The sequence below is a fragment of the Nicotiana tabacum genome, chromosome 11 (genome assembly GCF_000715075.1).
Source record: "Nicotiana tabacum cultivar K326 chromosome 11, ASM71507v2, whole genome shotgun sequence".
Classification (NCBI taxonomy): Eukaryota; Viridiplantae; Streptophyta; class Magnoliopsida; order Solanales; family Solanaceae; genus Nicotiana; species Nicotiana tabacum.
The window spans coordinates 101,105,432-101,132,417 of record NC_134090.1 but is presented as its reverse complement, the minus strand read 5'-3'; the positions used below and the strand labels follow the sequence as shown (position 1 = coordinate 101,132,417).

Sequence of the window (26,986 nt, the reverse complement as noted above, 5' to 3'; positions counted from 1 at the left end):
AATACCTGAGCTAGACTGAGCAACCTTGATACCCAGAAAATACTTTAGTTAGCCCAGGTCCTTAGTCTGAAAGTGTTGAGAGAGATGTTGCTTCAATTTAGTAATACCATCCTGATCATTGCCGATAATAACAATATCATCAACATAGACCACCAGACTCGAAGCAGAGTGCCGATAAAACACAGAGTGATCAGCTTCACTCCGAGTCATGCCAAACTCCTGGATAACAGTGCTGAACTTACCAAACCAGGCTCGAGGAGACTGCTTTAGACCATAAAGTGACCGGCGCAAGCGACATACAAGGCCACGAGACTCCCCCTGAGCAACAAACCCAAGTGGTTGCTCCATATAAACTTCATCCTCAAGGTCACCGTGTAAAAAGGCATTCTTAATGTCCAGCTGATAGAGAGGCCAATGGCGAACAGCAGCCATGGATAGAAAAAGGCAGACTAATGCTACCTTAGTCACCGGAGAGAAGGTATCACTGTAATCGAGCCCAAATATCTGAGTATATCCCTTGGCAACACGACGGGCCTTAAGGCGATCAATCTTGCCATCCGGACCAACCTTGACTGCATATACCCAGCGACAACCAACAGTAGATTTACCTGAAGGAAGAGGAACGAGCTCCCAAGTACCACTCGTATGTAAAGCCGACATCTCGTCAATTATAGCCTGTCGCCATCCTGGATGAGACAATGCTTCACCTGTAGACTTAGGGATGGAAACAAAGGACAAAGAAGATATAAAAGCATAATAGGGTGATGACAAACGATGATAACTTAAACCGACATAATGGGGATTAGGATTAAGGGTGGTCCGTATACCTTTCCGAAGTGCAATCAGTGTACTAGGAAGAGATAAGTCCGCAGTAGGAGCAGGGTCAGGTGCAGGACGTGAATCAGCTGGGCCTGATGCTGGGTGCGGACGACAATAATACGTCAAGAGCGGTGTTCTTGTGGCGGGAAGTCTAGGAGGAGCCATACTAGACTCCCCAACGGTTGGAATGAGTAAGACTTCTGTGGCGGAAGGTGAAGGAGGAGCTATAGTAAACTCCTTAAAGGTCGGTATAGGTAAGACCTCAAATATATCAAGGTGGTCAGAATGGTCAGAAGAGGTAAAGAAAGGTTTAGACTCAAAAAATGTGACGTCAGATGACGTAAAGTACCTACGAAGATCAGGTGAGTAACAACGATATCCCTTTTGAACACGAGAATAACCAAGGAAGACACACTTGAGAGCATGAGGAGCTAACTTATCTTTCCCAGGGGCTAAGTTATGAACGAAACAAGTGCTCCTAAAAACACGTGGGGAATAGAGTATAAGGGTGACTAGGGAAACAATACTGCATATGGAATCTGATTCTGGATGGGAGAGGAAGGCATCCGATTAACCAAATAACAAACTGTGAGAACTGCATCGCCCCAAAAACGCAACGGAACATGAGATTCAATGAGAAGTATGCGAGCAGTCTCAATGATGTGCCTATTCTTTCTCTCTGCAACCCCATTTTGTTGAGGGGTATAAGGACAAGAGGTCTGATGAATAATTCCTTGAGAAGTCATAAACTGCTGAAATTGAGAGGATAAATATTCTAAGGCATTATCACTGCGAAAAGTGCGAATAGAAACACCAAATTGATTTTTAATTTCAGCACAAAAATTCTGGAATATAGAAAACAACTCAGAACGATCTTTCATTAAGAAAATCATAGTACATCTTAAATGATCATCAATGAAACTAACAAAATAACGAAATCCCAAGGTTGAACTGACTCTACTAGGACCCCATATATCATAATGAACTAAAGAAAAAACAGACTTTGCATGACTCTCAATACTACGAGGAAAAGAGGCTCGGGTATGTTTCCCGAGCTGACATGACTCACACTCTAATGTAGATAAACTAGACAAACTAGGCACCATCTTCTGAAGCTTGGATAAGCTTGGATGCCCTAAACGTTGTGAATTAGGTCCGGAGGATCTGTAACTAGACATGCCTCGGAAGAATTGAGTGAGTTAAGGTAGTAAAGGCCTTCTGATTCAAGTCCTGTTCCAATCGTCTGGCCCGTACTGCGGTCCTGCATAATAAAAGAATCATCAATATAATATATACCACAATGGAGGGCACGAGTCAAACGACTAACAGATGCAAGATTAAAAGGACAACCAGGGACATAAAGAACGGAATCTAGAGTGACAGAGGGTAGGGGATTCGCTTGTCCAACTCCTTTTGCTTTAGTTTGAGACCCATTGGCTAAAGTAACAATGTGAAGAGACTATATATACGCAATATTTGACAAAAGTGATTTATTACCTGAGATATGATCAGAAGCTGCTGAGTCCACAACCCACTGTCCAAGAGTACTAGACTGGGAAACACATGCAAAAGAATTACCAGCACCAGAAGTATCAGTCTGAGCAATAAAGGCTACTTATGGAGATGTCTGCTTACTTGCTCGATACTGAAGGAACTCATTATACTCCCCTTCAGATAAAGAAAATCCCTGGTTACCTGTAGTTTCGGTCTGAGCAACATAAGCATTTTTGGGTGGACGACCATGTAAAGAATAGCACACGTCACGAGTGTGTCCAAGTTTATGACAATAAGAGCACTTGGGTCTAGATCTTCCAAAATGACTTCCTCCTCGCCTATTCTCCATAGTTTGAGATGTCTGATTGTGTCTATGAGTCAAATGTCTATGATGACTGGGATACGAGGACAGATGAGTCAAGTGTCTATGATGAGCTCACTGGGTGACTTGGTGCTGCAGCAAGGCGAAGTAATCTAGAGAATAATTCATCAACTGTGGGGACAGTCGGACTAGCCAAAATCTGGTCATGTACTGAATCAAGGTCATTAGGGAGTCAGCGAGTGTAAGAACTAGAAACATCTTCTGTCGTTGCTCTTGTTGCTTTTCAATACTAGCAGAAACTGGCATCAACGTCTCAAATTCTTCCATGACTGCCTGTACTTGTCCCAAGTAAGTAGACATATCCAATTCCTTTTTCTTCAAGCTTGTCATTCGCGATATTACATCATAGAAACGAGATATGTCATTAGTGTATAAATTACGAGCCTTTTCCTAAACTAAATAACATGTCTGGAATGGACGGAACAAGGGCATCAACTTGGAATCAATAGATCGCCACAGGATACTACATAACTGAGCATCGACCTTCTCCCAAAGTGTTTTGGCCTTTTCAGCACCTTCGCTGGCCTTTTTTGTTAAATGATCTTGAACTCCTTGACCTTTACACCACAACTCGACAGACGAAGCCCAAGCTAAGTAGTTTGAACTTCCCATTAAAGGTTCTGAGGTAATCATAACACCGGAACTGCCAGAACCTGGGTTTTTAGACCCGAAAGCATCGACTCCCAAAGACATCGTTGGATTGAAGTGAGGTCTATAAAATTATCACCAAATAACAGAAAGAATCAATTGAAAACTCGCTGAAACAGATGAAGGAGACACTGTTTTTGCCGGCTGCCGAAAAAAATAAGTGTAGTCGCCGGAAAATCTCAAAGTGGTCAGAATTTGGTTTGAACTAGATGGGTAGGCTCGGAATTATGAGGAGAGCAAGCTGTCCTGAAGAATATTTTTCAAAATCTGACCGGAAGACGCGCCACGGGAAGCAGATCTCCGACAGGCGCGTGGGTGAGTATTTTCCGGTGAATTTTTCTGGGGTTTGGTCAGATATCTCTTGGGAACCTTGTGGTAGTGTTGGATTTTGCACAACACTGATAATTAGTGACTTTGACGCAATCAGTCGCTTAGGTCACCGGAAAATTGCACGATGACCGAGTTCTTTCTTCCCGGATGTCGCTGGAATGACGCACAACGATCTCTTCTCACTGATGCTCTGATACCATGTGAGAAAGCACGGGAGAAAATATTATTGTTATTATTCTCATATGTTAAACATGATACGATGAGCCCTATATATATATACATAACATGTCCTACTCCTAATACATATGGGATTAGGGTTATTTACTCCTATTTACATAACTATTCTAACAACACTAATAGATTAAAGATTGACAAGGAACTCAGGGACATGGAGCATGAATGATAGTTTAATATTAGGAGTATAAAGACAAATAAAAGAACCCTCAGGGGTTGGCCTGGTGGCAATTGACTTGAGCCTTGAGGTTTGCTCCCTTTCAAGGTCTCAAGTTCGAAACCCACTGGGTGCAAACAATTTCTGAGGGCCATCGGACTGGGTAAAACCTGAATTAACCGTGGTGCACTTGCGGGAAACTCCTTGCCGAGGGCCTGTGCACCCCCGGGAATAGTCGGGGCTCGAAGAGACTCGGACACCCGGTGCAAATCAAAAAAAAACTAGTTGGATAAAAGAACCATTGGCTATTTTAACATTGTCTCCTTTGAGATAGGGAGAATAGTTTTGAATGCCTTTAGAAGGTGTCTATTTGCAGCAGAATTAACAATCCAAGAATTAAAGTGAGCAGCAAAGGTAGTACATGATTGTACATGAATGAAGGTGGCAACACTAGTGGGGTTAAGTTTGGCTAACAGGCGACACAGTAGCTGAATTTCATCTGAGGACAAGGTTTCTCCAGAAACCATCTCCTTGAATGTCTTCATATTTTCTGCCCAATCAGAAAAAAAGAAAATTGCTCAAAAAATTATCTGCCATGCCAGAAACCAAATCTGTCTTGACGGAACCTTAACTCCGGTGAACGGAAAAATCAAAACTAGTAGGGATAAGCTTGGAATGTTCCAGCGACCCCAACAGAAAAGAAAATTCCAAAAAAACCGACCACAAGGAGTTTGTGTTGCGGATGGTCACCAAGAGAGAGAAAACTCGACCTCTTTGATAAAAACAAAACCCTAATGCTACGAGGGAGATAACTCACCTCAAAAAAGCAACAATGGCTTTGATACCATGTAGCTTTTGAGTGGAAGAAAAAGTTTCTTGTATTTCTGTATGTTTCTTACATTCCTATGCAAATGTATCTATACACTAGGTCCTATGACTATTTTAGAAAGGAAGATAAATTACAATCAATTTACAATCAATCAAATTCTTTCTCAATCAGAATCAAATTTTTACTAATAATTAAGCCAATCAACAATTGCTACTGTGAAGCTGTGGGAATGACCCCCGAAATATTTTATCTAGGTACTGACTATCCATTATTGATATTGCAGCTTGCTGAATTTTATCTTTAATTTGCCGTATAGCTCTTTCTTGTAAGGGAACATTTCTACGGTGCTTGAATGCTAGAATGAATTGATGTCATATTTCCAAAGAATTACTCCCTCGGATGTAGCTTGACTCAGCACAGGATTTAAGAAAAAAAAAACTTTTGGAACTTGTGGTCGTAAAAGGTTATAGGGTAAAAACTTTGTGGGTCAAATAATTTGTATGGCTATAAATTTTTTTCATTAAGGGTAAAATAGGTAAAACATAAAGTATAAAAAGTTAGTTTTAAATGTAGAAATGTCTCATTCTTTTTGGAATAGACTAATAAGGAAAGTGTGTCACATAAATTGAAACGGAGGGAGTGTATTTTTCTCTCTTTCAAACTCTGTTGTGTATATATCGTGCGTCCTGGAATTCTCATAGTGTTACAGCTCACAGTATGCATGCTTGTTAATTCAACCAGCTGAAACAACCAAAAGCCTCGTGGCCGTTTCTTTCACCAATTAACGGAGTTATGATGGTTAATTAGCTAGGACAGATGCTGCATGTGGAATCAATTTCTGGTGGATGCATTGATTTACTATAGTTCTTGATAAGATGGGCGTGTAGCTTTTCCTTTTTTATTTCTGGACATTCATCTCTAGATCTTCTGTGGTAGAACAATTGTTCGTCTCCCGAATCATTTCCTTTTCTATCTTTGATTTCATTGTGACAATCCATTTCTGCCAGCATCATAATGCTCTATATTTCGATCATATTTGCAAATACAACCTTCCTTGTTGAGAGATCATATTAGAAATTTTCCCTAGCATCAGATAATAAACATGCATTCTAGAAAAAGAAGAGGATATGTGAAGAATTGACTTATTTTGTTTTGTGGATTATCTTCTGTTGTCTTCCTGGAAGATGCTTTAACACATACCTGTTTGCTGTTGTAAAGTGCAGTTTATACCAAGAAGTTTGACCCTTGATTCAGGAGTTACTAGACCTCCTCCCCTTTTAAGTGAGGCTGATCTATTGGGTTGTATGGACAAGGTATGGGTTCTGTTATGCTAGTTTTTTTCTTTTTTTGTTCAAAAAGCTCTAACCACGTGATAAACAGTGTCTCCTCATGTGTCTGACCTTCAGTTTTATAGGTCTCCCAGGTAATGATCACAGGGATTTTCATCTATTTCCTTATTGGTTTTTCTAATAGGCTGGCATTGGAACTGATGCAACAATGCATGACCATATAAAGAAACTACTTGATCGATTTTATGCAATTAAAGACTCGAGCACTCGGTTCTCGCCAACTAAACTAGTAATCTCTTTACTCAGTCAGATTATTTATTATCTTATGTGTATTTCTTCTTTTCCTTTATTCCTTCTTCCATTTCCCTTTTTCACATTTGCATATATTGCTTTGCTTGGAAATGAAAATTTGGTATAAGCATAGTAAGATTTACATCGGATAATGGATACATTAAATATGGTAATTGCATGTTTCCCCTTCAGTGTTTTCTTGAAGAACTTTGCCCTTCCTTTTTATGAGAGCTTCTATAGAAGTATCAATTGGTGGAATTAGATGCCATTTTAGTGTCCATAGTAAGAAGAGTGTCAAATTTTGGAGGTTCAGCTTTCTCATTCAGCAGCAATCATGCATTCAGTACGTGTCATTATGTTCCTACTTTTACTGGTACCACTCCTCCCTTAAATTGCACTGGTAAAGAAATGATCAACCCCTTACTGGTTTTGCATTAGAGGTTTGAATTACATGCTGCAGGTGCCTGTTTCAGGACAATGTGGTATCCAACGACATTATTCTTTGCCCATTTGAAATACAAAATAGCATGCTATTACAAAGCATAACTGGAGTTTCACAAACTACATTCATGTGCATGTCACCATCCAAGTTTTGTATTATACATTTTATCGGAATTCTTTCTAATCAATTGTTAGTCTGGTGACCACCAAATGCTTCTTCCTCTACAAGCTGACTTGTTTCCATTCGTGGTAATTTACCATTAGATCTGCTTGGTCTTTACCTAAATCTTTTCATTTTCTGGAAGCCTCATTTTTACCTACACGAATTATACATCTCCCCTAGTATCTTTATTGAAGGTGTAATTGCTTGAGTGATGAAGGCAGTCACCTATTTGCTGCTTCATGGTTAAACACAATACTTGTTGATCACGCCCAACTCTAGTCCTAAAAAGGATAAGCGGTCGCTGCAAATATAATCTGGTCTAAAAGTCCGGAGTCGAATCCCATAGACAACTAAGGTTTAGCTACAACTGTTCACTGTCACCAAGAAAACAAGCTCGAACAATTCCTAAGTTATAAATATTAAGATTCTTATGTCTAACTAATTAACTAAAAAATTTAAAATAGTAAATTAACAACTAAAGATACTAAGGGTTGGAGATAAGATTAAGGAGATCTAGAGTTATGGTTTTTCCAATTGCGGAATCCTTCCCGCTACGTCTCCTATAATTTCGCCTAATTATTCTCTACTGATCGTGAGCCCTTCAGGTGTCGTAGTTATCTCCCGAACAACTACAATAATTTACTAGACATATTCTCCCGAACTACGCTCGCTGGCACTATCTTACCTCTCACTATGACCACGCCAAGACTTTGTTATTCCTAATCCCACCTTTAAACCTGCCGTATTGATTCCTCATATACGTTAGGAGTGACGTTGTTCAACAACTACCTAAATATGTACCCTTTCCCAAGCAATACATAATAAATAAGTATAGTCAATTGATGACCATTCAATCAACAAAAATAAGCACGTAGTTGAACAAGTAAAGAAATTCAAAGGCTATATTATATTCAAACTTAACAAGAATTCATCCTCCAAGTGGTTCCATCAAAACCCTAAATAATAAATTAGCTACTCATAGTAGTATGTGAAAATACAATACTAAAATTCATAACCAACAATAGAAAACAGGAAGAAGAAAGGAAAAACTCGTGGTTGAATCTTCCTCCTTGCTCCTAGTGTATTCTTGCCTCCAAAGGTGTTGTATAACTCTACAGTAGTGTCTGCTCCTCTAAAGTTTTTGTTTTAGGATGTATTTATATGACCAGGTAGGGTGGAGGGCCGTCCAATACAATCTAAATCTCGAATAGGAGAGCTGGAATCCGCGTCTGCCTTCGCGCGTCGAGCGCCCATAGACGCGAACTCAGCTTTTGCAATTTTTCCAGTTCGCAAAGCGATCCGTGCCTTTGCTTCACTTCGCTGTTTTGTACCTTCAGTTTTCTCCTGTTTCGCGTCTGTTTTCGTGCCACGCACGAGATTGGACGAGCTCCCAATTCTTTCCATCTCTTTCTTTTTGTGTCAAATTGTCATCTTTTGATCATTTATCATCCAAACTCGTTCCTACACATAAGAAACACATAATGAACATATTTCACTTCAAAAACCATGCAATCTCCCGCGACTCATTTTTTTGAGAAGAGGAAAAAAAATGATCAAAAGATGACAATTTGACACAAAAAGAAAGAGATGGAAAGAATTGGGAGCTCGTCCAATCTCGTGCGTGGCACGAAAACAGACGCGAAAACCGTGCGTGGCACGAAAACAATCTCCCACGACTCATACAAGAATTAATCTACAAATATACTCAAAAATATGCACTTTTCATCATTTATAACTTGTAGTTCAGCAGACTTGAGAGATTCTTTGACTTTGAATGTTACATCATATGTAACAAGAAGTTCCTCTCGAGTTGTTTCTCCTTTTGTCACGTGCTGCTGTTTCTCTATATTTGTAGAATGTTGGTTTTAACTTTGTTCTCTGCCACATTATGACTGGTTTCTCAAAATGGGAAAGTTACTGGAAGTAGGCCGTGATGGCTGGAAAAAAATGTTTCTGGTTTGACTCTGATGCTCAAAATGTTATGTTGCTGCTATGATGCACAGATAAAACTTTCTTTCCAATCTCTCAAAGAACCAATGACATGATGTGAAGGCTTTCGATTCAGCAGTGGTTCTAATTACAGATAATGAAAAAAAACTTTTTCCTTACGTCGCCTCTTTCCTTGTCCCGTTGCTTTTCCTCGTGAAAAAATAAATTGTTATTTTGAGCTTTCAATATGTTTGTAATCTTATTTCCATTATAACCTTGATTTGTTCTCTTCTCAGCTATTTCAAATGCAGTTTCCTTTGCATCTTCTTCACTTTTTAATTAATTTATTCACAAGGAGTTTTCTTAAATCCAGGGGGAGGCGCTAGTTATGGGATATGATGATATGGGGTGAGTATTCGGATTTAACTTGTTTATCTTGTACTCTTATCTCGATGTCATCTTTGTGTTGTCTTTCTTATTCTTTTCTGATGATTGTGCAGTTGGTCGTCATATTAGAGAAAATGACCAAAATGGCCCTTAATGTATGAGGGTTGGATCATTTTGGTCCTTAATGTATCCCATTGATATAATAGTATCCATGAGGATATTCCTTAATGTTTGTAAAAAAAGTGACACATATGGTCTAAAGCCCTATCTAACGGTCACTCAAAATAGATGTTAAAATTAATGCTGCCTCCATAGGTCTCCCAAAACACAAAACAGAGGACTTCGATCGACCCTAACTTCGATGAGAAAAGGTCAACCAACTCTGAAAGCGTCTCATGTTCTCAAAAGTCAGATGGGTTTTCTCGCCTACAATTGAATTGTTCTTGACAACTCAAATTCATCGGGATGGCTAGAGAGAGAGACTCCTAATTCTCTTTAGAGGCAAGGAAACATAAACTCCAATTGTACAAGAAGACTTTAGTGTGGCCAGCGCTGACTTTCGAAGGGGCTTGTAGAAGGGAGGGGAATGGGCACGAACCCACTTTAACATTGTCTCGAGATCACACGTTGTGGCAAAAAGGAGTTTCTTCAGATCCACTTGGTTGGTAAATTTGAAACTACGTTGGGCTCGATGGGGCTAGTCACTGACTAGGCAACGGAGGCTCGGGAAGTGTTGGCGGGGTTGAAAGTATTAGCTATGGGCGAGTCTTCTTTTCTCTTTCGATTTGTCACTGAAGAGGAAGCCTTGCGTGTCTTGGGCGATGGAACAATATGGATGGGAGAAAATTATCTTCTGTTTTTCAATTTCAGACAAGAAGAAGAAACGTCAGTCGTGAATGTGGTTGGCCTGCTGGCACACTTCTGATGCTATGAGCTTTGTAGAACAATTGGAGATGTTTGTGGAGATTTTGTGGTTGCATATTGTAATTTGGCGGATATGGGCACGGTTACGGTGCTTGTGAAGAAGGGGGAAGATTCTATGTTCATGGTTTGGGGGGGGGGGGGGGATTTCAATTTCAGGGTTTGGCTAACTCTAGAGTTCAGCTTTGAAATACTGGTTAAAGGTGCTGATAGTGTGGGGAAGGAGGGAGGAGATGACTGGGAGGGTGGATGAGGGGGCGAAATAGGACTTGGGGAGACGTTGAGAGGAGGTTGGTGTCTGAATTTATGACTAAGCCCCTCGTAATGTTAAGAAAAGAGAGGTTGGGTGGTGGGCATTTTGAATTTGGTAGGGATTCGAGAAGGAGAAGTGGTAGGAAAGAACAAAATAGAGTGTGGGACTTGTTTCTGGATAGTTGAGGAAGACATATAACTAATAAGACAACAAGATGGGAGAATTTCATCCCTAAAAAATGCAATGGAACATGGATTGTATGAGTAGGGTACAAGCAATCTCAATGGGATGGCTATTCGTCTTCTCAACTACATTTTGTTGAGATGTGTAAAGATAAGATGTATCATGAATGATCCATAAGAATTCATGAACGGCTGAAATGGAGAAGATAAATATCTTGGTCATTAATCACTATGAAATGTGCGGATAAAAATATCGATTTTGGATTTCAGCGTGGAAATTCTATAATCTAGAAAACAACTATAATCAATTTTTCATCAACAATATCCAATTTCACTTGGAATAATCATCAATGAAACCGACAATTTAGCGGAATCTCCGGGTAGAACTAACCTCATTAGGGCCTAAACATCGGAATGAACTAAAGTAAAAGGTGATTCTGCCTAATTATCAATATATCGAGGGAAAGGGAAGCAAGTATACTTTCATTAGTTGACACGAGAGACATACTTTTTGAAGTTTTTACAAACTAGGATGTTCCAACTGTCTATGTAACAGATCAAGTGAATCAATAACTGAACAATTGTGGAGGGAGGAGAAGCTATGAATGATTCAAAAGGATAATGTAATAAAGTCCATATGATTTACGCACGCTCCTAGTGATCCATCATGTACTGCATTCTTGTATAATGACAAAGTTAATGAAGAGTATTATTGAGTAGTTCAGTGTTTAGCAGTATTGTGAAAAGCGCTCCCTTCAGCGCTTAAAGCGCGAAGCGAAGCGAAGCGAGGCGGGCACATGGTCGCTTCTGTGTTGTGAAGCGTAGCAGGTGATATGAAGCTTGTGCTTCTGCCAAAAAAGCGAGAAGCGCGACTGAAGCGAGAAGCGACAGTAGCAAGTGCTTCACTATATTAAGTGGCTGCCAACGTTAATTAAATAAAAAACTGTCTTTTTTCAAAACATCATCTAGCAGCAGAGAAAAACGACGAATAGGGTTCCCATTTTCAGCAATTTTCAAGTTCAATTTCATTAAGTTCAAGCCCAGGTATGTGATTTCCCATTCTTTTTTTTTTGGATGACCGAGAAATCCGTCTGGGGCCGATCCTTTGGACCAACCGCAGCCTTCGAAACTCGGTGGATAATGGGCCCGCCCCTCTATCCTTCTCCACTTAAATACCAGGCTTTGCTTTGCATGGTGTGGGGGCTTGAACCTGTGACCTAAGACACAAATCCACCACCCTTTTCCACTTGAGCTAGGCCCTAGGGGCTATGTGATTTCCCATTCTTCTTCTTCTTCGGCCTCAAAATAGCAGCGAAATGCTGCCAATTTTTTTTCCCTTCAGTTCTTCTTTTCTCATTCTCTTCTTCTTCTTTTTCTTTCGCTGTTTTAGTCTTAAATTGCAGAAATGTTGCCCAATTTTTTTCTTACTTACTGCCTTCCTTTTTGTTTCAGTTCTTCTTAGTTCTTACTGCCTTTTTTTGTTTCAATATTTATTTTAATATTCTTTTAAAAATTGCGCTTCACTTCAAAAAAGCGAGTGCTTCGCTTCTCGCTTCACACTTTAAGCGAAAAGGGGCTTGTCGCTTTTGCTCGCTTTACGCTCTTTACCACATTGGTGTTTAGGATAAACAGCTAATGCATATGAGATTAAAAGAACAACCAAGAACTGAATTGAAGTGAAGGAAGGAAGTGGGCTAGCTTAACCTATTCCAATAGCCATGGTCTTCGATCCATTAGCCAATGTGACTGTTTGATAAGATTGAGAACAAGAACTAGAGAAAAGGGATTTATCAGAAGAGATTTATTACTAGAAATGTGATCTGATGCACCTGAATCAATGACCCGAAGACTGAGAGACATCTGTTGCACTATTTCTTATAAGAATGATAGGAGCTATCTTAGAGGATGTCTCCTTACGTATTTTTTGCTGAAGGATTTCAATATAATTAGGCAAAGAAACCATCCGACCATTCAACATATTGGATTTGATTTTGGCGCAACCAAATTTCTCAAATCCTAGGAAAGTGCCAAATCAACTCAAATAATGAAAAAATTTGAATATTGTTGCCAAAAGATCATGGTCACTATTGTTGAATTTGAAACCTGCCGGAAACGTCGTAGGAATATTCTTAGGAACTGGTAAGGAACTCCAAAGTCCTAGTCGAGCTGGTCAATGCTAAAAAAATAATGGAGATAGGTCTGTATTATGCAAATTTGGCTACAAAAATGGTCTAACAATACCAAAATAGGGTTCTGGTGACGAAAATTGTGTAAAAGCACTGAAAAAGCTTAGAAAAGTTATTGAAAGTGGCCAAACATAGAGCGGTTGACCACGTAATGTCTAGGCAACCCCAAGGATCAGAAACCAGCCTTTGGAAAGTTGTCGGAAAAGTGAAAAATGAACAACAAAAGTTATTTAAGCCTCGTTGGAACCCTAGTCTCGGAATCTTCATAAACTTGGACGGGTAGGGGTGGAATGAGGAGACGAGACAACAAAAGAAGTTCAAGGAGATCTTGTCGGAGACAACCGCACACGCAAGAGACTTGTGCTGACGCGATAGCGAAAAAACTCTAGATTTTGATGGTGCGTGGAGGCATATATGACAGTAGTTATGAGCCTAGTGGTAGTCTTGCTTTTAACACAACATTGCCAAAAATTAAAGTTGAGTCGGACGACTTCTCTGGTCACTAGAAACAACACGACGATGAACTTTTCCTCCTTCCTAATGTTGCCGGTGATTGCACAATAAGAGTTTTTACACAAGGGCTTTGATACCATGTAAAATAAGACAACGAAGAGAAAATTTAATGAAACTCAGCTTGATTATTAGCTCAAGCTACTGGGTTTATTAGTGAACGTACAAGTGATAAAATAGGAAAGAAAATATTCCGACCACCTAATTACCGGAAAGAATCAATCTAACTAATTCTGACTAATCCCAATCTGCTGAGTTGTGGTATGCTAATGCAGATTGTATTTCATCAGATGTAAGGTAACAATTAAGGTAGGCATTAACATTGGTGCGGATATTGAGCGCTTCAGCGCTTTAAGCGTGAAGCGAAGCAACGTGGCCTCTGTTGTGCTTAAGAGAGTTGAGGCGAATCAGGTTTTGTGAAGCACTCGCTTCTGCCTAAAAAGCAAGAAGCGTGTGCAGCGAGAAAGAAAACACTGGACTTTTTAAGAAAAAAAATCTAAACTTGTACCAAAAGATTTCTCAAGTGACTTTCTTGTGCGACTGCAGCTAGGGTTGTGGCTTTATGCTCCCCCTCTTGTACTTCTTCTTCTGCTGATGATATGTGCATCGATTTGTCTTTTTTCTTTTACTTTGTTAATTTAGTAATTGAAATTTTAAATTATTTCTATTCCCCTTTTCAGTTTTTTAATTAATTGAATTTATTTACTTATTTGTCTCCTTCTCTTGGTATTTTTTACATGTGCTCTATTGTTTTTTTCTAGGTGCTCTGTTTTTCTTCCCTTTGTTAATTTAATTGAATTTTTATATTATTCTATTTTTTTTCCAGTTGTTAATTTAATGGGATTTTCGTGCCCTTGTCGTTTTTTTTCCGCTTCATGCTCTCAAAAACATTGGGGATTGATTGGTTGAGATGATGCATGTCGCGATAAAAAGGTGATTCAATTGATTAGGACGTTCTCCCTTTCCGAGGGTCTCCTGGAAACAGCCTCTCTACCCTTCGGGGTAGGGGTAAGGTCTGCGTACATATTACCCTCCCCAGACCCCACTTGTGGGATTATACTGGGTTGTTGTTGTTGTTGTTGTTCTCCCTTTCCTTCCCCAAACTCTTTTTATGTGATCTTGTGAAAAAACTCGCAAGTTATCTAACTGTTTCATTCATTAGGCTTTTGAATTAGAACTACAACATTAGAAGTGCTAAAATCCCACAATTGAATTGATATATGGTCGGGTGAGCGTTTTTCAGTTTGTGGTTTGGTGAGCTTTTTTATATCTGTCAAGGTTTTTCAACTTCCTTTCCAACTTGAATAGTAGCAGCATTATGCGGACTTAAAGAATTGATGGTCAAACATCCTTGACAAAAAGCAAAGAGATTTCACTAGCTCTATGTCTCACTATGAGTTAAAGCTATATGGAATTGTTCTCTTAGCCCAATTTTTTTGATAAGAACAACTGTTTTCTTCTCATATTTGTTGAGGCAGAAAGACCTACAGAACACAACTTCCTACTTATGATCCATAAAAAACAAAGAGCAAGGTCACCTTTTGCCTCAGTGTTAGAGGAAGTAGAGAGCTTTCTAGAAAACCATTTATTAGACTGTTAAAACCTCAACACATTATTGCACAAGCTATTCAATGAGCATATTTCTTTTCAAAAATGTTATCTGAACTAACAAATTGATGGTATATTTCCCACTATATTAGCTTTATGTTTGAGTAAACATTTGTTCATGTTAGAAATCTTCACATTTTCTTTTTAAGCATGATTATGTTGTTGCATATGTGCTAACATTTTATACTACATTACTGCTTACAACATTTAAGTAACTTGCAACCTTTTATTCTTTTGTTTTTCTATTACAGTTATGAACTATGGAAACCATATCTCCGTGCTATGATGGAATGTGATATGAAAGCTGTTAGCATGGGAACCAAGAGAAAGACAGAGGTTCTAGAAACTTGCTTGCAGCAGATGAAAGCTTGTTTTTTAGATGTAAGTAAATAACAAAATTCAGCAACACAAATGATTTTCAAGATTTTCTTTCGATACTTAACTTAAAAGTTCATTCGGAGCAATGGAATTGTGTCTCCTTTTGAAAAGAGCATGCTACTTTGTCAAGATTCATCTCTTAAGACAATGGGACTTTGTTGATACCGTGGCACAACATAGCGATGTCGAAAACTAGCATTTTAGAAGGTTTCGACTTCCCTTTGAATGAATTCTTTTATTCCATATTTTACTTGAAATGCATTAATAAAAGACAGCCTAAAGTATAGGTTTTCCTCTTTGAGTGCATTTACTTGTCTTAGGGCATGATTTTGTTACTCTATGAAAGGGTAGTAAACATTATCTTTTCTTTGATGCTAGCATTTGTAGTATATGGACCTGTTGCCTTGGCTAAGGTTGTTTCCCACAGTTGTGAGGCTTGACAGATCGTAAATTATTGCTGCTAGGGGTTTCAAATGAGCAGGTTGGGCTAAATTTGGCAGGTTGAAGCAAGTTGAGTTGATTAATGGATTGTGTTAATAACCCGCCCAAAATTTGCTTGGGTTAAGAAGGGCGAGTTTATTTAGGCTAAAGGATGGGTCATAATCCAATTTGTTTTATTTCTGTGTTTGTTCTTTTATAATTTGTTTAATTGTCAAATCAAAGTGCCAAAAGCTTTTTGAGTTCTCATGACTATATTTAGCTAAACAAACATTGATAATTTTATTTTCAATGTTTTGATAAGTTCTCTTATGGTTCAATTCGGGCATGATAGGTTAACCCAAATTGGCCCAAGCTTTTAGATGGGTTAATTTAGCTTATGCCGAAATTGACCCGCCAATAAATATATGCCTAGCTCTACCTAGACTTGGGTTGGGCAGGATATATTGGTATGGGGTAAATTTAACACCCTGAATTGCAACATTTTGTTAAGAGCACTGGTTACTTGCTTTCCCTCTGTGCCCTTTGTCACTCAAAATCATGGTCAGGGGAAGTCCAAGAAGCAAAATGGTGTTAGAGAGTACAAAGTTATCCAAAACGGTTTTGTAGTGGTCTTGAAGTCCTCCTCTCATTGTTTAAGATTTTGGTTGGATGCTCATATTCTTTCACAAGTTATTAAAACTAACTTTTGACAAATTAGTAATGCCAAGCGAATACTCTATAAGGAGTAAGAAGTTGACACAAATATAATGTAGAGGTGCGTCCAATATCGATCCCACTACAAAGTGGAGCTACGATTGCTAATGAAATTATGACCAGCTGACTAAGCCAAACAATTGCTAAAAATGCATATGTAAACTAGTAACTACTTTCAACTTTAAGTTACTTAATGAAGAAACAAGTAAAGATAAACAAAAGAAGTCTCGAGAGAATGAGTGATAAAAGACCTAAGGTTGTAACTTCCCCTTATGCCAAACCTAATGCTTGCCTAATTCCTTGCTTAATTCTGCTTGTGCTAGTGTTATTAGCCATGAATCTCAACAACAACATACCTAGTGTATTCCCACAAGTGGGGTTTGGGGAGGGTAGTATGTACGCAGACCTTACCCCTACCTTGTGAAGGTAGAGGGGTTGTTTCCCGAAGACCCTCGGCTCAATAAAGCAAAAATATAGCAGTTATGGCAAAAAACTATGGTAAGCGAAATAGTAACAACAACCGGAAAAAAAAGAAATCAAAGAAAAGGAAACATTAGATAACAATATCGATATGAAAATAGAGAACATGAGGATAACATTAGTACTACAACTATAAAAGGAAGCACATATTTGGAAAGGAAATACGGCCGACTACTTACTAACCTACAATCCTAATCCTCGATCTCTACGTCCTGCTATTAAGGGTCATGCCCTCAGTAAGCTGAAGGTGTGCCATGTCCTGTCTGATCACCTCTTCCAATACTTCTTCGGCCAACCTTTGCCTCTCCTGGGACTCACCATATCCAACCTATCGCACCTCCTCACTAGGGCATCTGTGCCTCTCCTCTTCACGTGCCCGAACCATCTCAATCTCGCTTCCGTCATCTTGTCCCACCACACATGCCACTTCCACCTTATCTTGAATATCTTCATCCCTAATCCTATGCCTCCTACTATGACCACACATCCATCTCAGCATCCTCATCTCCGCAACTTTTATTAGCTATGAATCTCAATTCTTCCCACCATCTAACGAGCTTAACTTTATTGACCTTTCCTGTTGCACTAAAATGCAGTAAGGCTCACGCGAATTTGGTTACAAGGGCTGAAATTGGCCTAGTCCTAACCTTGTATATGCAATCAAACCAAACAAATAACATAAAAACTCAAGATTAAATATGCAAGAAATCAAGAATATATTTATGTAGACATGAGGTTTTATAACAATCTTTGTTTAGAGCTTAGCCAAGAATCATGGTTAAGCTTAAACAAAACCAAAGAAATAAGCATTACAATTTCATGCGCTTCAATAATCTTAAGGAAGTTTAGGTAGAAGACTATCCAATTTTCTTATCTTGTGGATTAATCCAAGTTCTTTGGTATAGAACTTGCTCTTCGAGTCTCTCCAGTCCAAAGATTCTTCAAAAAGCTAAGGGTTTGGGTATTCGTAGGCTTTCCAACCTCCTAGCTAAAAATGGCATGACACAAAGCATTACAAGCATGTCAATTTACGCTTGAGGCAGTGATTATTTCCATTTTACACTATTTGGTGTCAAGTTGCTCTCTTACACGTTGGATAAATGCTGTCAGTTGCTGTTGTATAAATGAATTTGCAGAATACTGAGTCCTTGTTTCCATCTCCCTAGCAAAATAAAATGGCTGCATATTTCATGAGTTATTGAAATTACTTGTTTGCTAACTTGCCATTAAATTGGTCCCTGCATGTTATTTCTCTAGTTTGATTATATTGTCCCTTCAGTAGCTCAAGCTGTTAGAGAAGGGAGAGTTCTGTTGAAAACTATGGCCTCTAACCTAGTTTGCTACCATCTTTCCACAAGGATGTGAGGCACTTATTGCTAATACAGCAAGGCTTGAATCCAAGATCTCATCAACTTGTGTCTTTATCTGATTTCCAAAGATTATGTTGTTAGTAATGGTGATCATACTGTTTACTAGAATCTTCAGCATCTCCTGCTGGTGGTCCTACCAAAAGAATTTTGGCATAAGGCAGAAGTGCTTAGATCTTAAAAATAATTATAGCTAGACATTTGCTCGAAAAAAGGTTCCACCGCTTATTTGTTACAGGACAAAGGGATGCCTATGCTAAGATAATAATCAGAATGAGACACAGTGCTTCATGTACCTTAGGTTCAAGGTACTTCGTTTTACTTTTTATGTACTCAGAGAAACTTTTTTGCAGGCCAGGGCAAACAAAGGAAAACTCTTTGAAGCCATGGCTATCTTCTTTGAAAGGTACATCTTTTGCTTGCTTTGCTGACGCCGGGATCATCCTTTTCATTGCTTGAGAATTGTGGCTCTGCAGATCAAATAGATCCAGCGGTGGCGAGCAACAAGTAGTTGGAGATGTCGTGCGGAGATGTGGACTTTGTCTAGAGTCAGATATGGTACTCAGACAAAAACCGGTAATGCTTGCAGTTACTTTCTTTCTTATTTTTTGGGGTCTCTTCTCCACCTCCAGCTCCATTGTGCCTCTTTCGTTCAGCATGTGGCCTTTAATGGGAGACAACAGATTAATTGCTGAGAAGAAGTTTGATGATTATTCATAGAACTAGGATACCATTAACTTGAGTCCGTCAGCATTCTTTTCATAAGGGCCATCAGAGGTGGATCCAAGACTTAAACTCTATGGGTTCAGCCTTTAAGATTCTTAATATTGAACCCATTATATTTTTAAAGTTACTGGTTAAATCCACGTGTTGTTGCAATTTTAGTAAATTTTTATACATATATTTATGCACTGCGTCAAAAGTTATGGGTTCAATTGAACCCGTAGGAGTTACGCTAAATCCGCCCCCGAGGGCCATCACTAAAGCACCAGGCCTAAAATTTTCCTTTTGAAGATCAGCATGTTAGTGTAGATATCACTACATCAAGAGCCTGTCTGTTGTGTGAAATCATCTACTGGCTAAATTGGGTTATATGAGACGGCGGCATGCTTAACAATGTCCGTTTTTCATTTCTATAATCAACTATTTTCCATCTTCTGATTGGATTTTCCCTATTTTTATGCAAGGTTTTTTTGATAAAATTTTACCTTAAATGCAGGATGGTAATTTTATGGTTGGTTGCTTGGGTTACCCACAAGTAGGTGCTTTTCCTGTACTTCTGTTAAAAAATGAAGATATCTTGTACAATTTCTTGAGAGCCTTTAATTCCAAAATAGATAAAACCTGCAAATGTAGATTGTAATCGTCATTCATTGTTTCATGAATTCTAGCTGCTTACAGTCTAGCTGCCTGAACTGCTGGTACTTTCCTTGCAATTCTTGGAAGGCAATCTATCAAGATCTATGAGACATTAAGATTGAAACTTTAGTATGAAGCAAGGTTTTCAAAGGCGAAAAGCTCTAAAAAGTGTTCTAGGTCAGTTGGGGCTTTAAGCGCAAAGTGCAATTTAAGTGTGAGCTTTAGTTAAAAAAGGTGCAATGCAAGAAAAAAATAAAAATATACTCCCTCCATTTCAATTTATGTAAATCCATTTGATTGGGCACAGAGTTTAAGAAAAGAGAGAAGGCTTTGAACTTGTGGTGTAAAATGAGGCACATATATTTTGTGTGGTCATAAATCATTGCATAGAGGTAAATTGTTTCCAAATATGGAAAAGAGTCATTCTTTTAGGCACTGACTAAAAAAGGAGATAGATTCACATAAATTGTCACGGATGGAGCATATGTAATTAAAGAGAAAAGTAACAAATTCATTCATATTGTTTTCCTTAACAACTAATATACTTATTTGCCGATTATATTTATAGTCTAGGATTGCTCCATTCGAGATAGAACTCATGGGCAATAAGGGGCATGCCGTGGTACCTTGCCTACACTAAGCTAGCGTTTGGCCATAGATTCCAAATTTGTTTTGAAAAATTTGATTTGGGTGAAGTTTGGTTTGAAGATGAAAATGTGTTTGGTCATCAGGTTTCAAAACATATTTCCCAAATTTATTTTGGAAAAACATAAAACATGACTTATACCCACAAGTTCTAAAAACTATCACAAATACCCAACGGTACCATTATCAATAACATTCATTATATTATTGCAAACCATAGTCCTGAATATAAACAAATTTGGTACAAAATTATCATTTTTATAATGAACTACATGATATACTATCAGATGACCAAGAAGTCGAAGCAATATTGTTACAAAATACTAAATGGTGGGCTCTTTTATAAAATACAAAAGTTTGGGGCAATTTTTAAAAAATGTAAGTGATATTTTGGCCGAAAACCAGCTAATGAGCTGGTTTTGGGTTTTTGCCAAAATGTAGGCCAAATTTATGGCCAAACATGTGTTTGCCAAATAAAACCCAAATTTATTTTGGCAAAATCTATGGCCAAACGGGTCCTAAACCGCAGCTTAAGTGAGATGAAGCGCACTCCTTGAGCTTCTCTGAGTTTCAGGGCTGCGCGCCTTAAAAGAGCCTTTGACTACACTGGTATGAAGTCAATTGAGTATAAGTGTGAAAAGGCTTCATATCAACTAAACTCTCATAATTTTTGTAAGCACTAGGTCAGCCTTCATAGATACGCACAGCTAGATCTGTCCGACAAATGCAACTGCAAACCAAATGCTATTGTTGACTAGCTTGACTGTAGGAAACTTAATTTTAGGAGATTTTATTCTATTCTAGGAGATTTTATTCTAATTGATTTGTGTAATAAATGTAATGATTTCCTTTCCTAAATTAGCCATAGGAACCTCTGTATCAATACTATTGCTCATTGTATGTAAAAACATATCGAAATACAAGAAATTTCATTCTTCTTCTTGAAATCTTCATGATATCAGAGCCATTGATGCCTTTTTGAGGTAAGTGATCTCCCTCGCAGCACAGAAATTCTGTTTTTATCAAAGAGGTTGAGTTTTCTCTCTCTTGCTGGCTACCCGCAACACAAACTCCTTACGAGTTTCCGGTGTGGTGACTACTTTTCCGGCGAGATCTACATCTTTTCGGTGAATTTTTTCGGAATTTTATTCCAAATCTCGGGTCGCAAGCCTATTCCAGCCCTTCATCCAAGTTCTAGTTCTGGCAAATTTCGACCGGATAGAATTTTTCCGGTGACTTAAAGACTTTTTCAAACTATTGGTAATACAAAAACAAATAATAATTCTATGTCTCAAATTAGTGTTGTTAAATTGGATGGGACTAGTACATATCTTGTTTGGTCAAGATCTTGTCTAATTATTATTAAGTCTAGAAAGTTGTGTGGTTAAGAAAGCACCTGTGGTGATCGACCTTAACTATGGTCAATGGGATTCTTATAATTCCCTTGTTATGACATGGCTTTTGAACACTGTGCACCCTCGAATCTCTAAGCAATATTTATTGCTTGATACTGCGGAAAAAGACCTGGAATTCGGCTAGGCGCATTTACTCTCGTAAGGGAAATGATGCTCAGATCTTTGAGGTTCGAAATAAAATCCATGCGACTAAGTAAGGTGAGTAGACTATCACAGATTATTATTCCGAGTTAAGTGGGTTATGGCAAGAGATTGGTTACTATCAGGATCTCCAAGCAAAGTGTACCAATGATGCAGTTCTCTTTCAACAATTGGTTGGAAAGGAAAGGTCTATGATTTTCTGGCCGGTTTGAACAAAGAATATGATCAAATCCGAGTTTAAGTTCTTGGTAAAGTTCCTTTTCCTTCTCTTGAGGATGCATGCTCTTATGTTCAACAAGAAGAGAGCTGACGAGGGGTCATGCTTTATTCAGCACCAACGGAGAAATCCGGGTCAACTGGGTCTCATGAGCAACCTAGGGCAATCACGTCAATGTGATTATTGTGGAAAGCCAAGGCAGACAAAAGAGACATGCTGGAAACTACACGGTAGATCAACTAGAGATTGTGAAGGAAAGCGTGCAGGTCCATTAAGGGGTCATACTAATATTGCAGAAAATGTGGAAACATCCAGAGAAACTGCCTCTGGAGAATCTTTGTCTTCAGACGAAGTTCATCATCTTTGCTGTCTCCTGAACAAATTTGACCATTCTAATGTTGCAAGTTCCAACTATGTGTAGTGAGGGATTGCCTTTAATGCTCACCTTAATTCTTTGATTATCGATTCCTCTGCTTCGGCGCTAGATCGAGCAACTACATTATGTTTCTTGCTCTTCCAAGAGATCAAATTATCTCGTACTAGAACACAATATCCAGATGTACAACATCTATTAGAAGGTGATCCTACCCAATCAGCATCGGTGTGCCCAACAAACTGCTCGTGGCCTTGATCCCTGAATAGTAATTCCTTGCCTGGAGCTGACTTTATATGCGGAAGAATGCGAACAACTGCATCCCAATGACTATCACAGGGAGAATCCATAAACTGATTTACCACACTCACAGGAAAAAAAATATCAGGTCTAGTCACTGTGAGGTAATTCAATTTGCCAACCAACCTCCTTAATTTGGCAGGACCGCTAAGAGGCTCACATGTCCTGCAGAAGCTTGGCATTCGGATCCATAGGAGTGTCAACAGGTCTGCAGCCTATCATTCTTGTCTCCTCAAGAATGTCTAAGGCATACTTCCGCTATAAAATAACAATATATGAGCTAGACTGAGCGATCTCAATACCTAGAAAATACTTCAATCTGCCCAGATCCTTAGTTTGAAAGTGCTAAGAGAGATGCTGCTTCAGATTAGTAATATCATCCTGATCATTGCTTGTAATAACAATATTATCAATATAAACCACAAGATAAATGCACAAATTAGAAGCAGAATGCTGATAAAACACAGAGTGATCAACTTCACTACGAGTCATTCTGAACTCCTGAATAACTGTGCTGAACTTACCAAACCAAGCTCTAGGAGACTGTTTCAAACCATAGAGTGACAGTGACCTGCACAATCAACATACAACTAGACTCCCCTCGAGCAACAAAATCAGGTGGTTGTTCCATATAAATTTCTTACTCAAGATCACCGTGGAGAAAAACATTCCTAATATCTAACTGATAAAGAGACCAATGACGAACAACAACCATGGACAAAAAGAGGCGAACATATGCTACTTTAGCTATGGGAGAGAAAGTGTCACTATAATCAAGCCCAAATATCTGAGTGTTTCCTTTTGCAACAAGACCAGCCTTAAGCCAATCAACCTGGCCATTCGGGTCGACTTTAACTGCATAAACCCAACGACAACCAATAATAGACTTGCCTGAAGGAAGATGAACAAGCTCCTAATTGCCACTCGCATGTAAAGAAGACATCTTGTGAACCGTAGTCTGCCGCCATCCTGGATGAGATAGTGTCTCAGCTGTAGACTTAGGGATGAAAACAATGGACAAAGATGATACAAAAGCATAATGAGGTGATGACAGACGATGATAACTTAAATCGACACAATGGAGATTAGGATTAAGTGTGGATTATACACCTTTACGGAGTACAATTAGTGGACTAGGAGGAGACAAGTCCGCACTAGGTGCAGTATCTGATGCAGGACGTGACTCATTTGGACCTGATGCTGGACGCGGGCGATAATGATAAGTCAAGAGTGGTGGCCTTGTGGCTGGGGATGTAGGAGGAACAACGGTAGACTCCTTAAAAGTCTGCCTATGCAGTAGTAGTTGTCGTGGTGTTATGGGTGTGGATTCCTCACAAGTAGGTACAGGTAAGACCTCAGATACATTAGGATGATCAGAAGAAGTAAAGTAAGGTTGACACTCAAAAAATGTGACATCGGCTGGCGTAAAATACCTACGAAGGCCAGTTGAGTAGCAACAATACCCCTTTTGTACCCGAGGATAACTAAGAAAGACAGACGTAAGAGCACGAGGAGCTAAGGTGTGAACAAAACATGTACTCCCAAAAATACGAGGAGAAAGATAGTATAAGGGTGACTTGGGGAACAATACTGAATGTGGAATCTAATTCTGGATAGCAGATGAAGGCATCCGATTAATCAAGTAACAAGCTGTAAGAACTGCATCGCCCAAAAACGCAACGGAACATGGGACTGAATGAGAAGTGTGCGAGTAGTTTCAATGAGATGCTTATTCTTTCTCTCTTCTACCCCATTCTGCTAAGGGGTATACGGACAAGATGTTTGATGGATAGCTGCTTGAGAGGTCATAAACTGCTGAAACTGAGAGGATAAATATTCTGAAGCAATATCACTACGAAAATTGCGAATAGAAACACCATATTGATTTTTAATCTCAACACAAAATTTCTTGGAGATAGAAAACAACTCACAATGATAATTTATTAGGAAAATCCAAGTACATCTTGAGTAACCATTAATGAAACTAACAAAACAATGAAATCCATAGGTTGAACTACTCTACTAGGACCCCATATATTAGAATGAACTAAAGAAAAAATAGACGCTGAATGACTCTTAGCACTACACAGAAAGGTGGCTCGAGTATGTTTCCCATGTTGCCACGACTCACAATCTAATGTAGACAAACTAGGCGCCATCATCTGAAGCTTGGATAAACTCAGATGTCGTAAGCGTTTGTAAATTAGGTTTGGAGGATCTGTAACTGGACATGCTGTGGAGGGATTGAGTGAGTTAAGGTAGAAAAGGCCTTATGATTCACGCCCTGTGCCAATCGTCTGCCCCGTACTGTGGTCCTGCATAATAAAGAATCATCAATAAAATATATACCACAATGGAGGGTACAAGTCAAATGACTAACAGATGCAAGACTAAAAGGACAACCACAGACATAAAGAACGGAATCTAGAGTGACAAACGATGAGGGATTAGCTTGTCCAACTCCTTTTGCTTTAGTTTGGAACCCATTGGCTAAGGTAATAGTAGGAAGAGATTGTGAATACACAATATTCAACAAAAGTGATTTATTACCACATATATGATCGGAAGCTCCTGAGTCCACGACCCACTGTCCAAGAGTACTAGACTGAGAAACACAAGCAAAAGAATTACCCGCAACAGGAGTATCAGAGCAACCGAGGCTACTTGTGAAGATGTCTGCTTACTTGCTCGATACGAAAGGAACTCATTATATTCCCCTTCAGTTAAAGAAAATCCCTGATTACATGTAGTATGGGCCTTCTCCCAAACTGAATAACATGTCTGAAATGGACAAAGGCATTATCTTGGAATCAATCGATCGCCACAACGAACTACATAATTGAGCATCAACTTTCTCCCAGAGTGCATTGGCCTGTCATCTCCATCATAAGTCTTCTTGACTAGGTGATCTTGAACCAGTGTTTTTGAGAGCGAGAAGTGCAAAAAAGCGACAGGGGCTCGCCTCGCTTCAAAAGTGAAGCGCCTTCACGCAATTTTAAAAAAAACATAATGTAAACATTGCAAAGACACAACATAAATAATCCAAAAATTCAATTTAAAAACTGGGACTTTTTTAAATCACTATTAAAATAAAAAATACATAATTTTATAAACTGAAATACACATTAAAAAAATCAAATAAACTGAAAATATAACATATATATATAGATATATATAATTAATTTTATAAACTGAAATACATATAAAATTAATCAAATAAACTGAAAATATAACATATATATAATAATTAATTTTATAAACTGAAATACATATAAAATTAATCAAATAAACTGAAAATATAACATATATAATAATTAATTTTATATACTGAAATATACATTAAAAAATCAAATAAACTGAAAAATATAACATATATATAATAATTAATTTTATAAACTGAAATACACATTAAAAAAATCAAATAAACTGAAAATATAACATATATATATAGATATATATAATTAATTTTATAAACTGAAATACATATAAAATTAATCAAATAAACTGAAAATATAACATAATATATAATAATTAATTTTATAAACCGAAATACACATTAAACAAATCAAATAAACTGAAAATAATATATATATATATATATATATATATATAATAATTAATTTTATAAACTAAAATACATATTAAAATTAATAAATAAGAAGAATAAAAGGGGGAAAAACCAACGCCTGCCCAAGCGCAGACACTGGACGAGAAAAACTGAAAAAGAGAAGAGAGAAGAAGGAGAAAAATAAAAGATGAAAAATTACCTAGATGCTAAACCCTAGTTGGTTGCTGCTGCTAACGTTCATCAGAAGAAGAAGAAAGAAGAATAAAAGAGAAAAATTACCTGGAGGCTGAACCCTAGTTGGTTGCTGCTGCTAACGTTCAATTTTTGGCAAGACAAAGAAGGTCTTTTCACTTTGGGTTTGTTTTGTATAACAAAAACAAAGACCCAAACTTTTTTTTCTTTTCAAAATGGCCCCTCTGAACAGAAGCAAGCGCTTTTGCGCTTCTCGCTTCTGGGTCGCTTCTCGCTTTTTTGGCTGAAGCGATCGCTTCTGCTGGTCGTGTTGCTTCAGTAAGGAAAAAGCGACAGCTTCTCGCTTCGCGCTTAAAGCGACGAA

At 38.4% G+C, this 26,986-nt stretch overlaps 1 protein-coding gene across 8 annotated transcripts in view; it reads left to right on the top strand.

Annotated features, from left to right (window-relative positions):
• LOC107824417 (DNA topoisomerase 3-alpha) overlaps positions 1–26,986 on the top strand; it is a 63,576-nt gene that overhangs the window by 24,816 nt on the left and 11,774 nt on the right. For 6 of the 8 annotated variants that reach the window (XM_075225326.1, XM_075225327.1, XM_075225322.1 and 3 more), the window contains 7 exons: positions 6,117–6,206; positions 6,367–6,471; positions 9,380–9,414; positions 15,305–15,434; positions 18,766–18,818; positions 18,889–18,988; positions 19,632–19,670. In XM_075225326.1, coding sequence (XP_075081427.1) covers positions 6,117–6,206; positions 6,367–6,471; positions 9,380–9,414; positions 15,305–15,434; positions 18,766–18,818; positions 18,889–18,988; positions 19,632–19,670 — 552 coding nt within the window. The remainder of the gene's footprint in view (positions 1–6,116; positions 6,207–6,366; positions 6,472–9,379; positions 9,415–15,304; positions 15,435–18,765; positions 18,819–18,888; positions 18,989–19,631; positions 19,671–26,986) is intronic. The other 2 variants (XM_075225324.1, XM_075225320.1) reach the window with 1 other exon arrangement.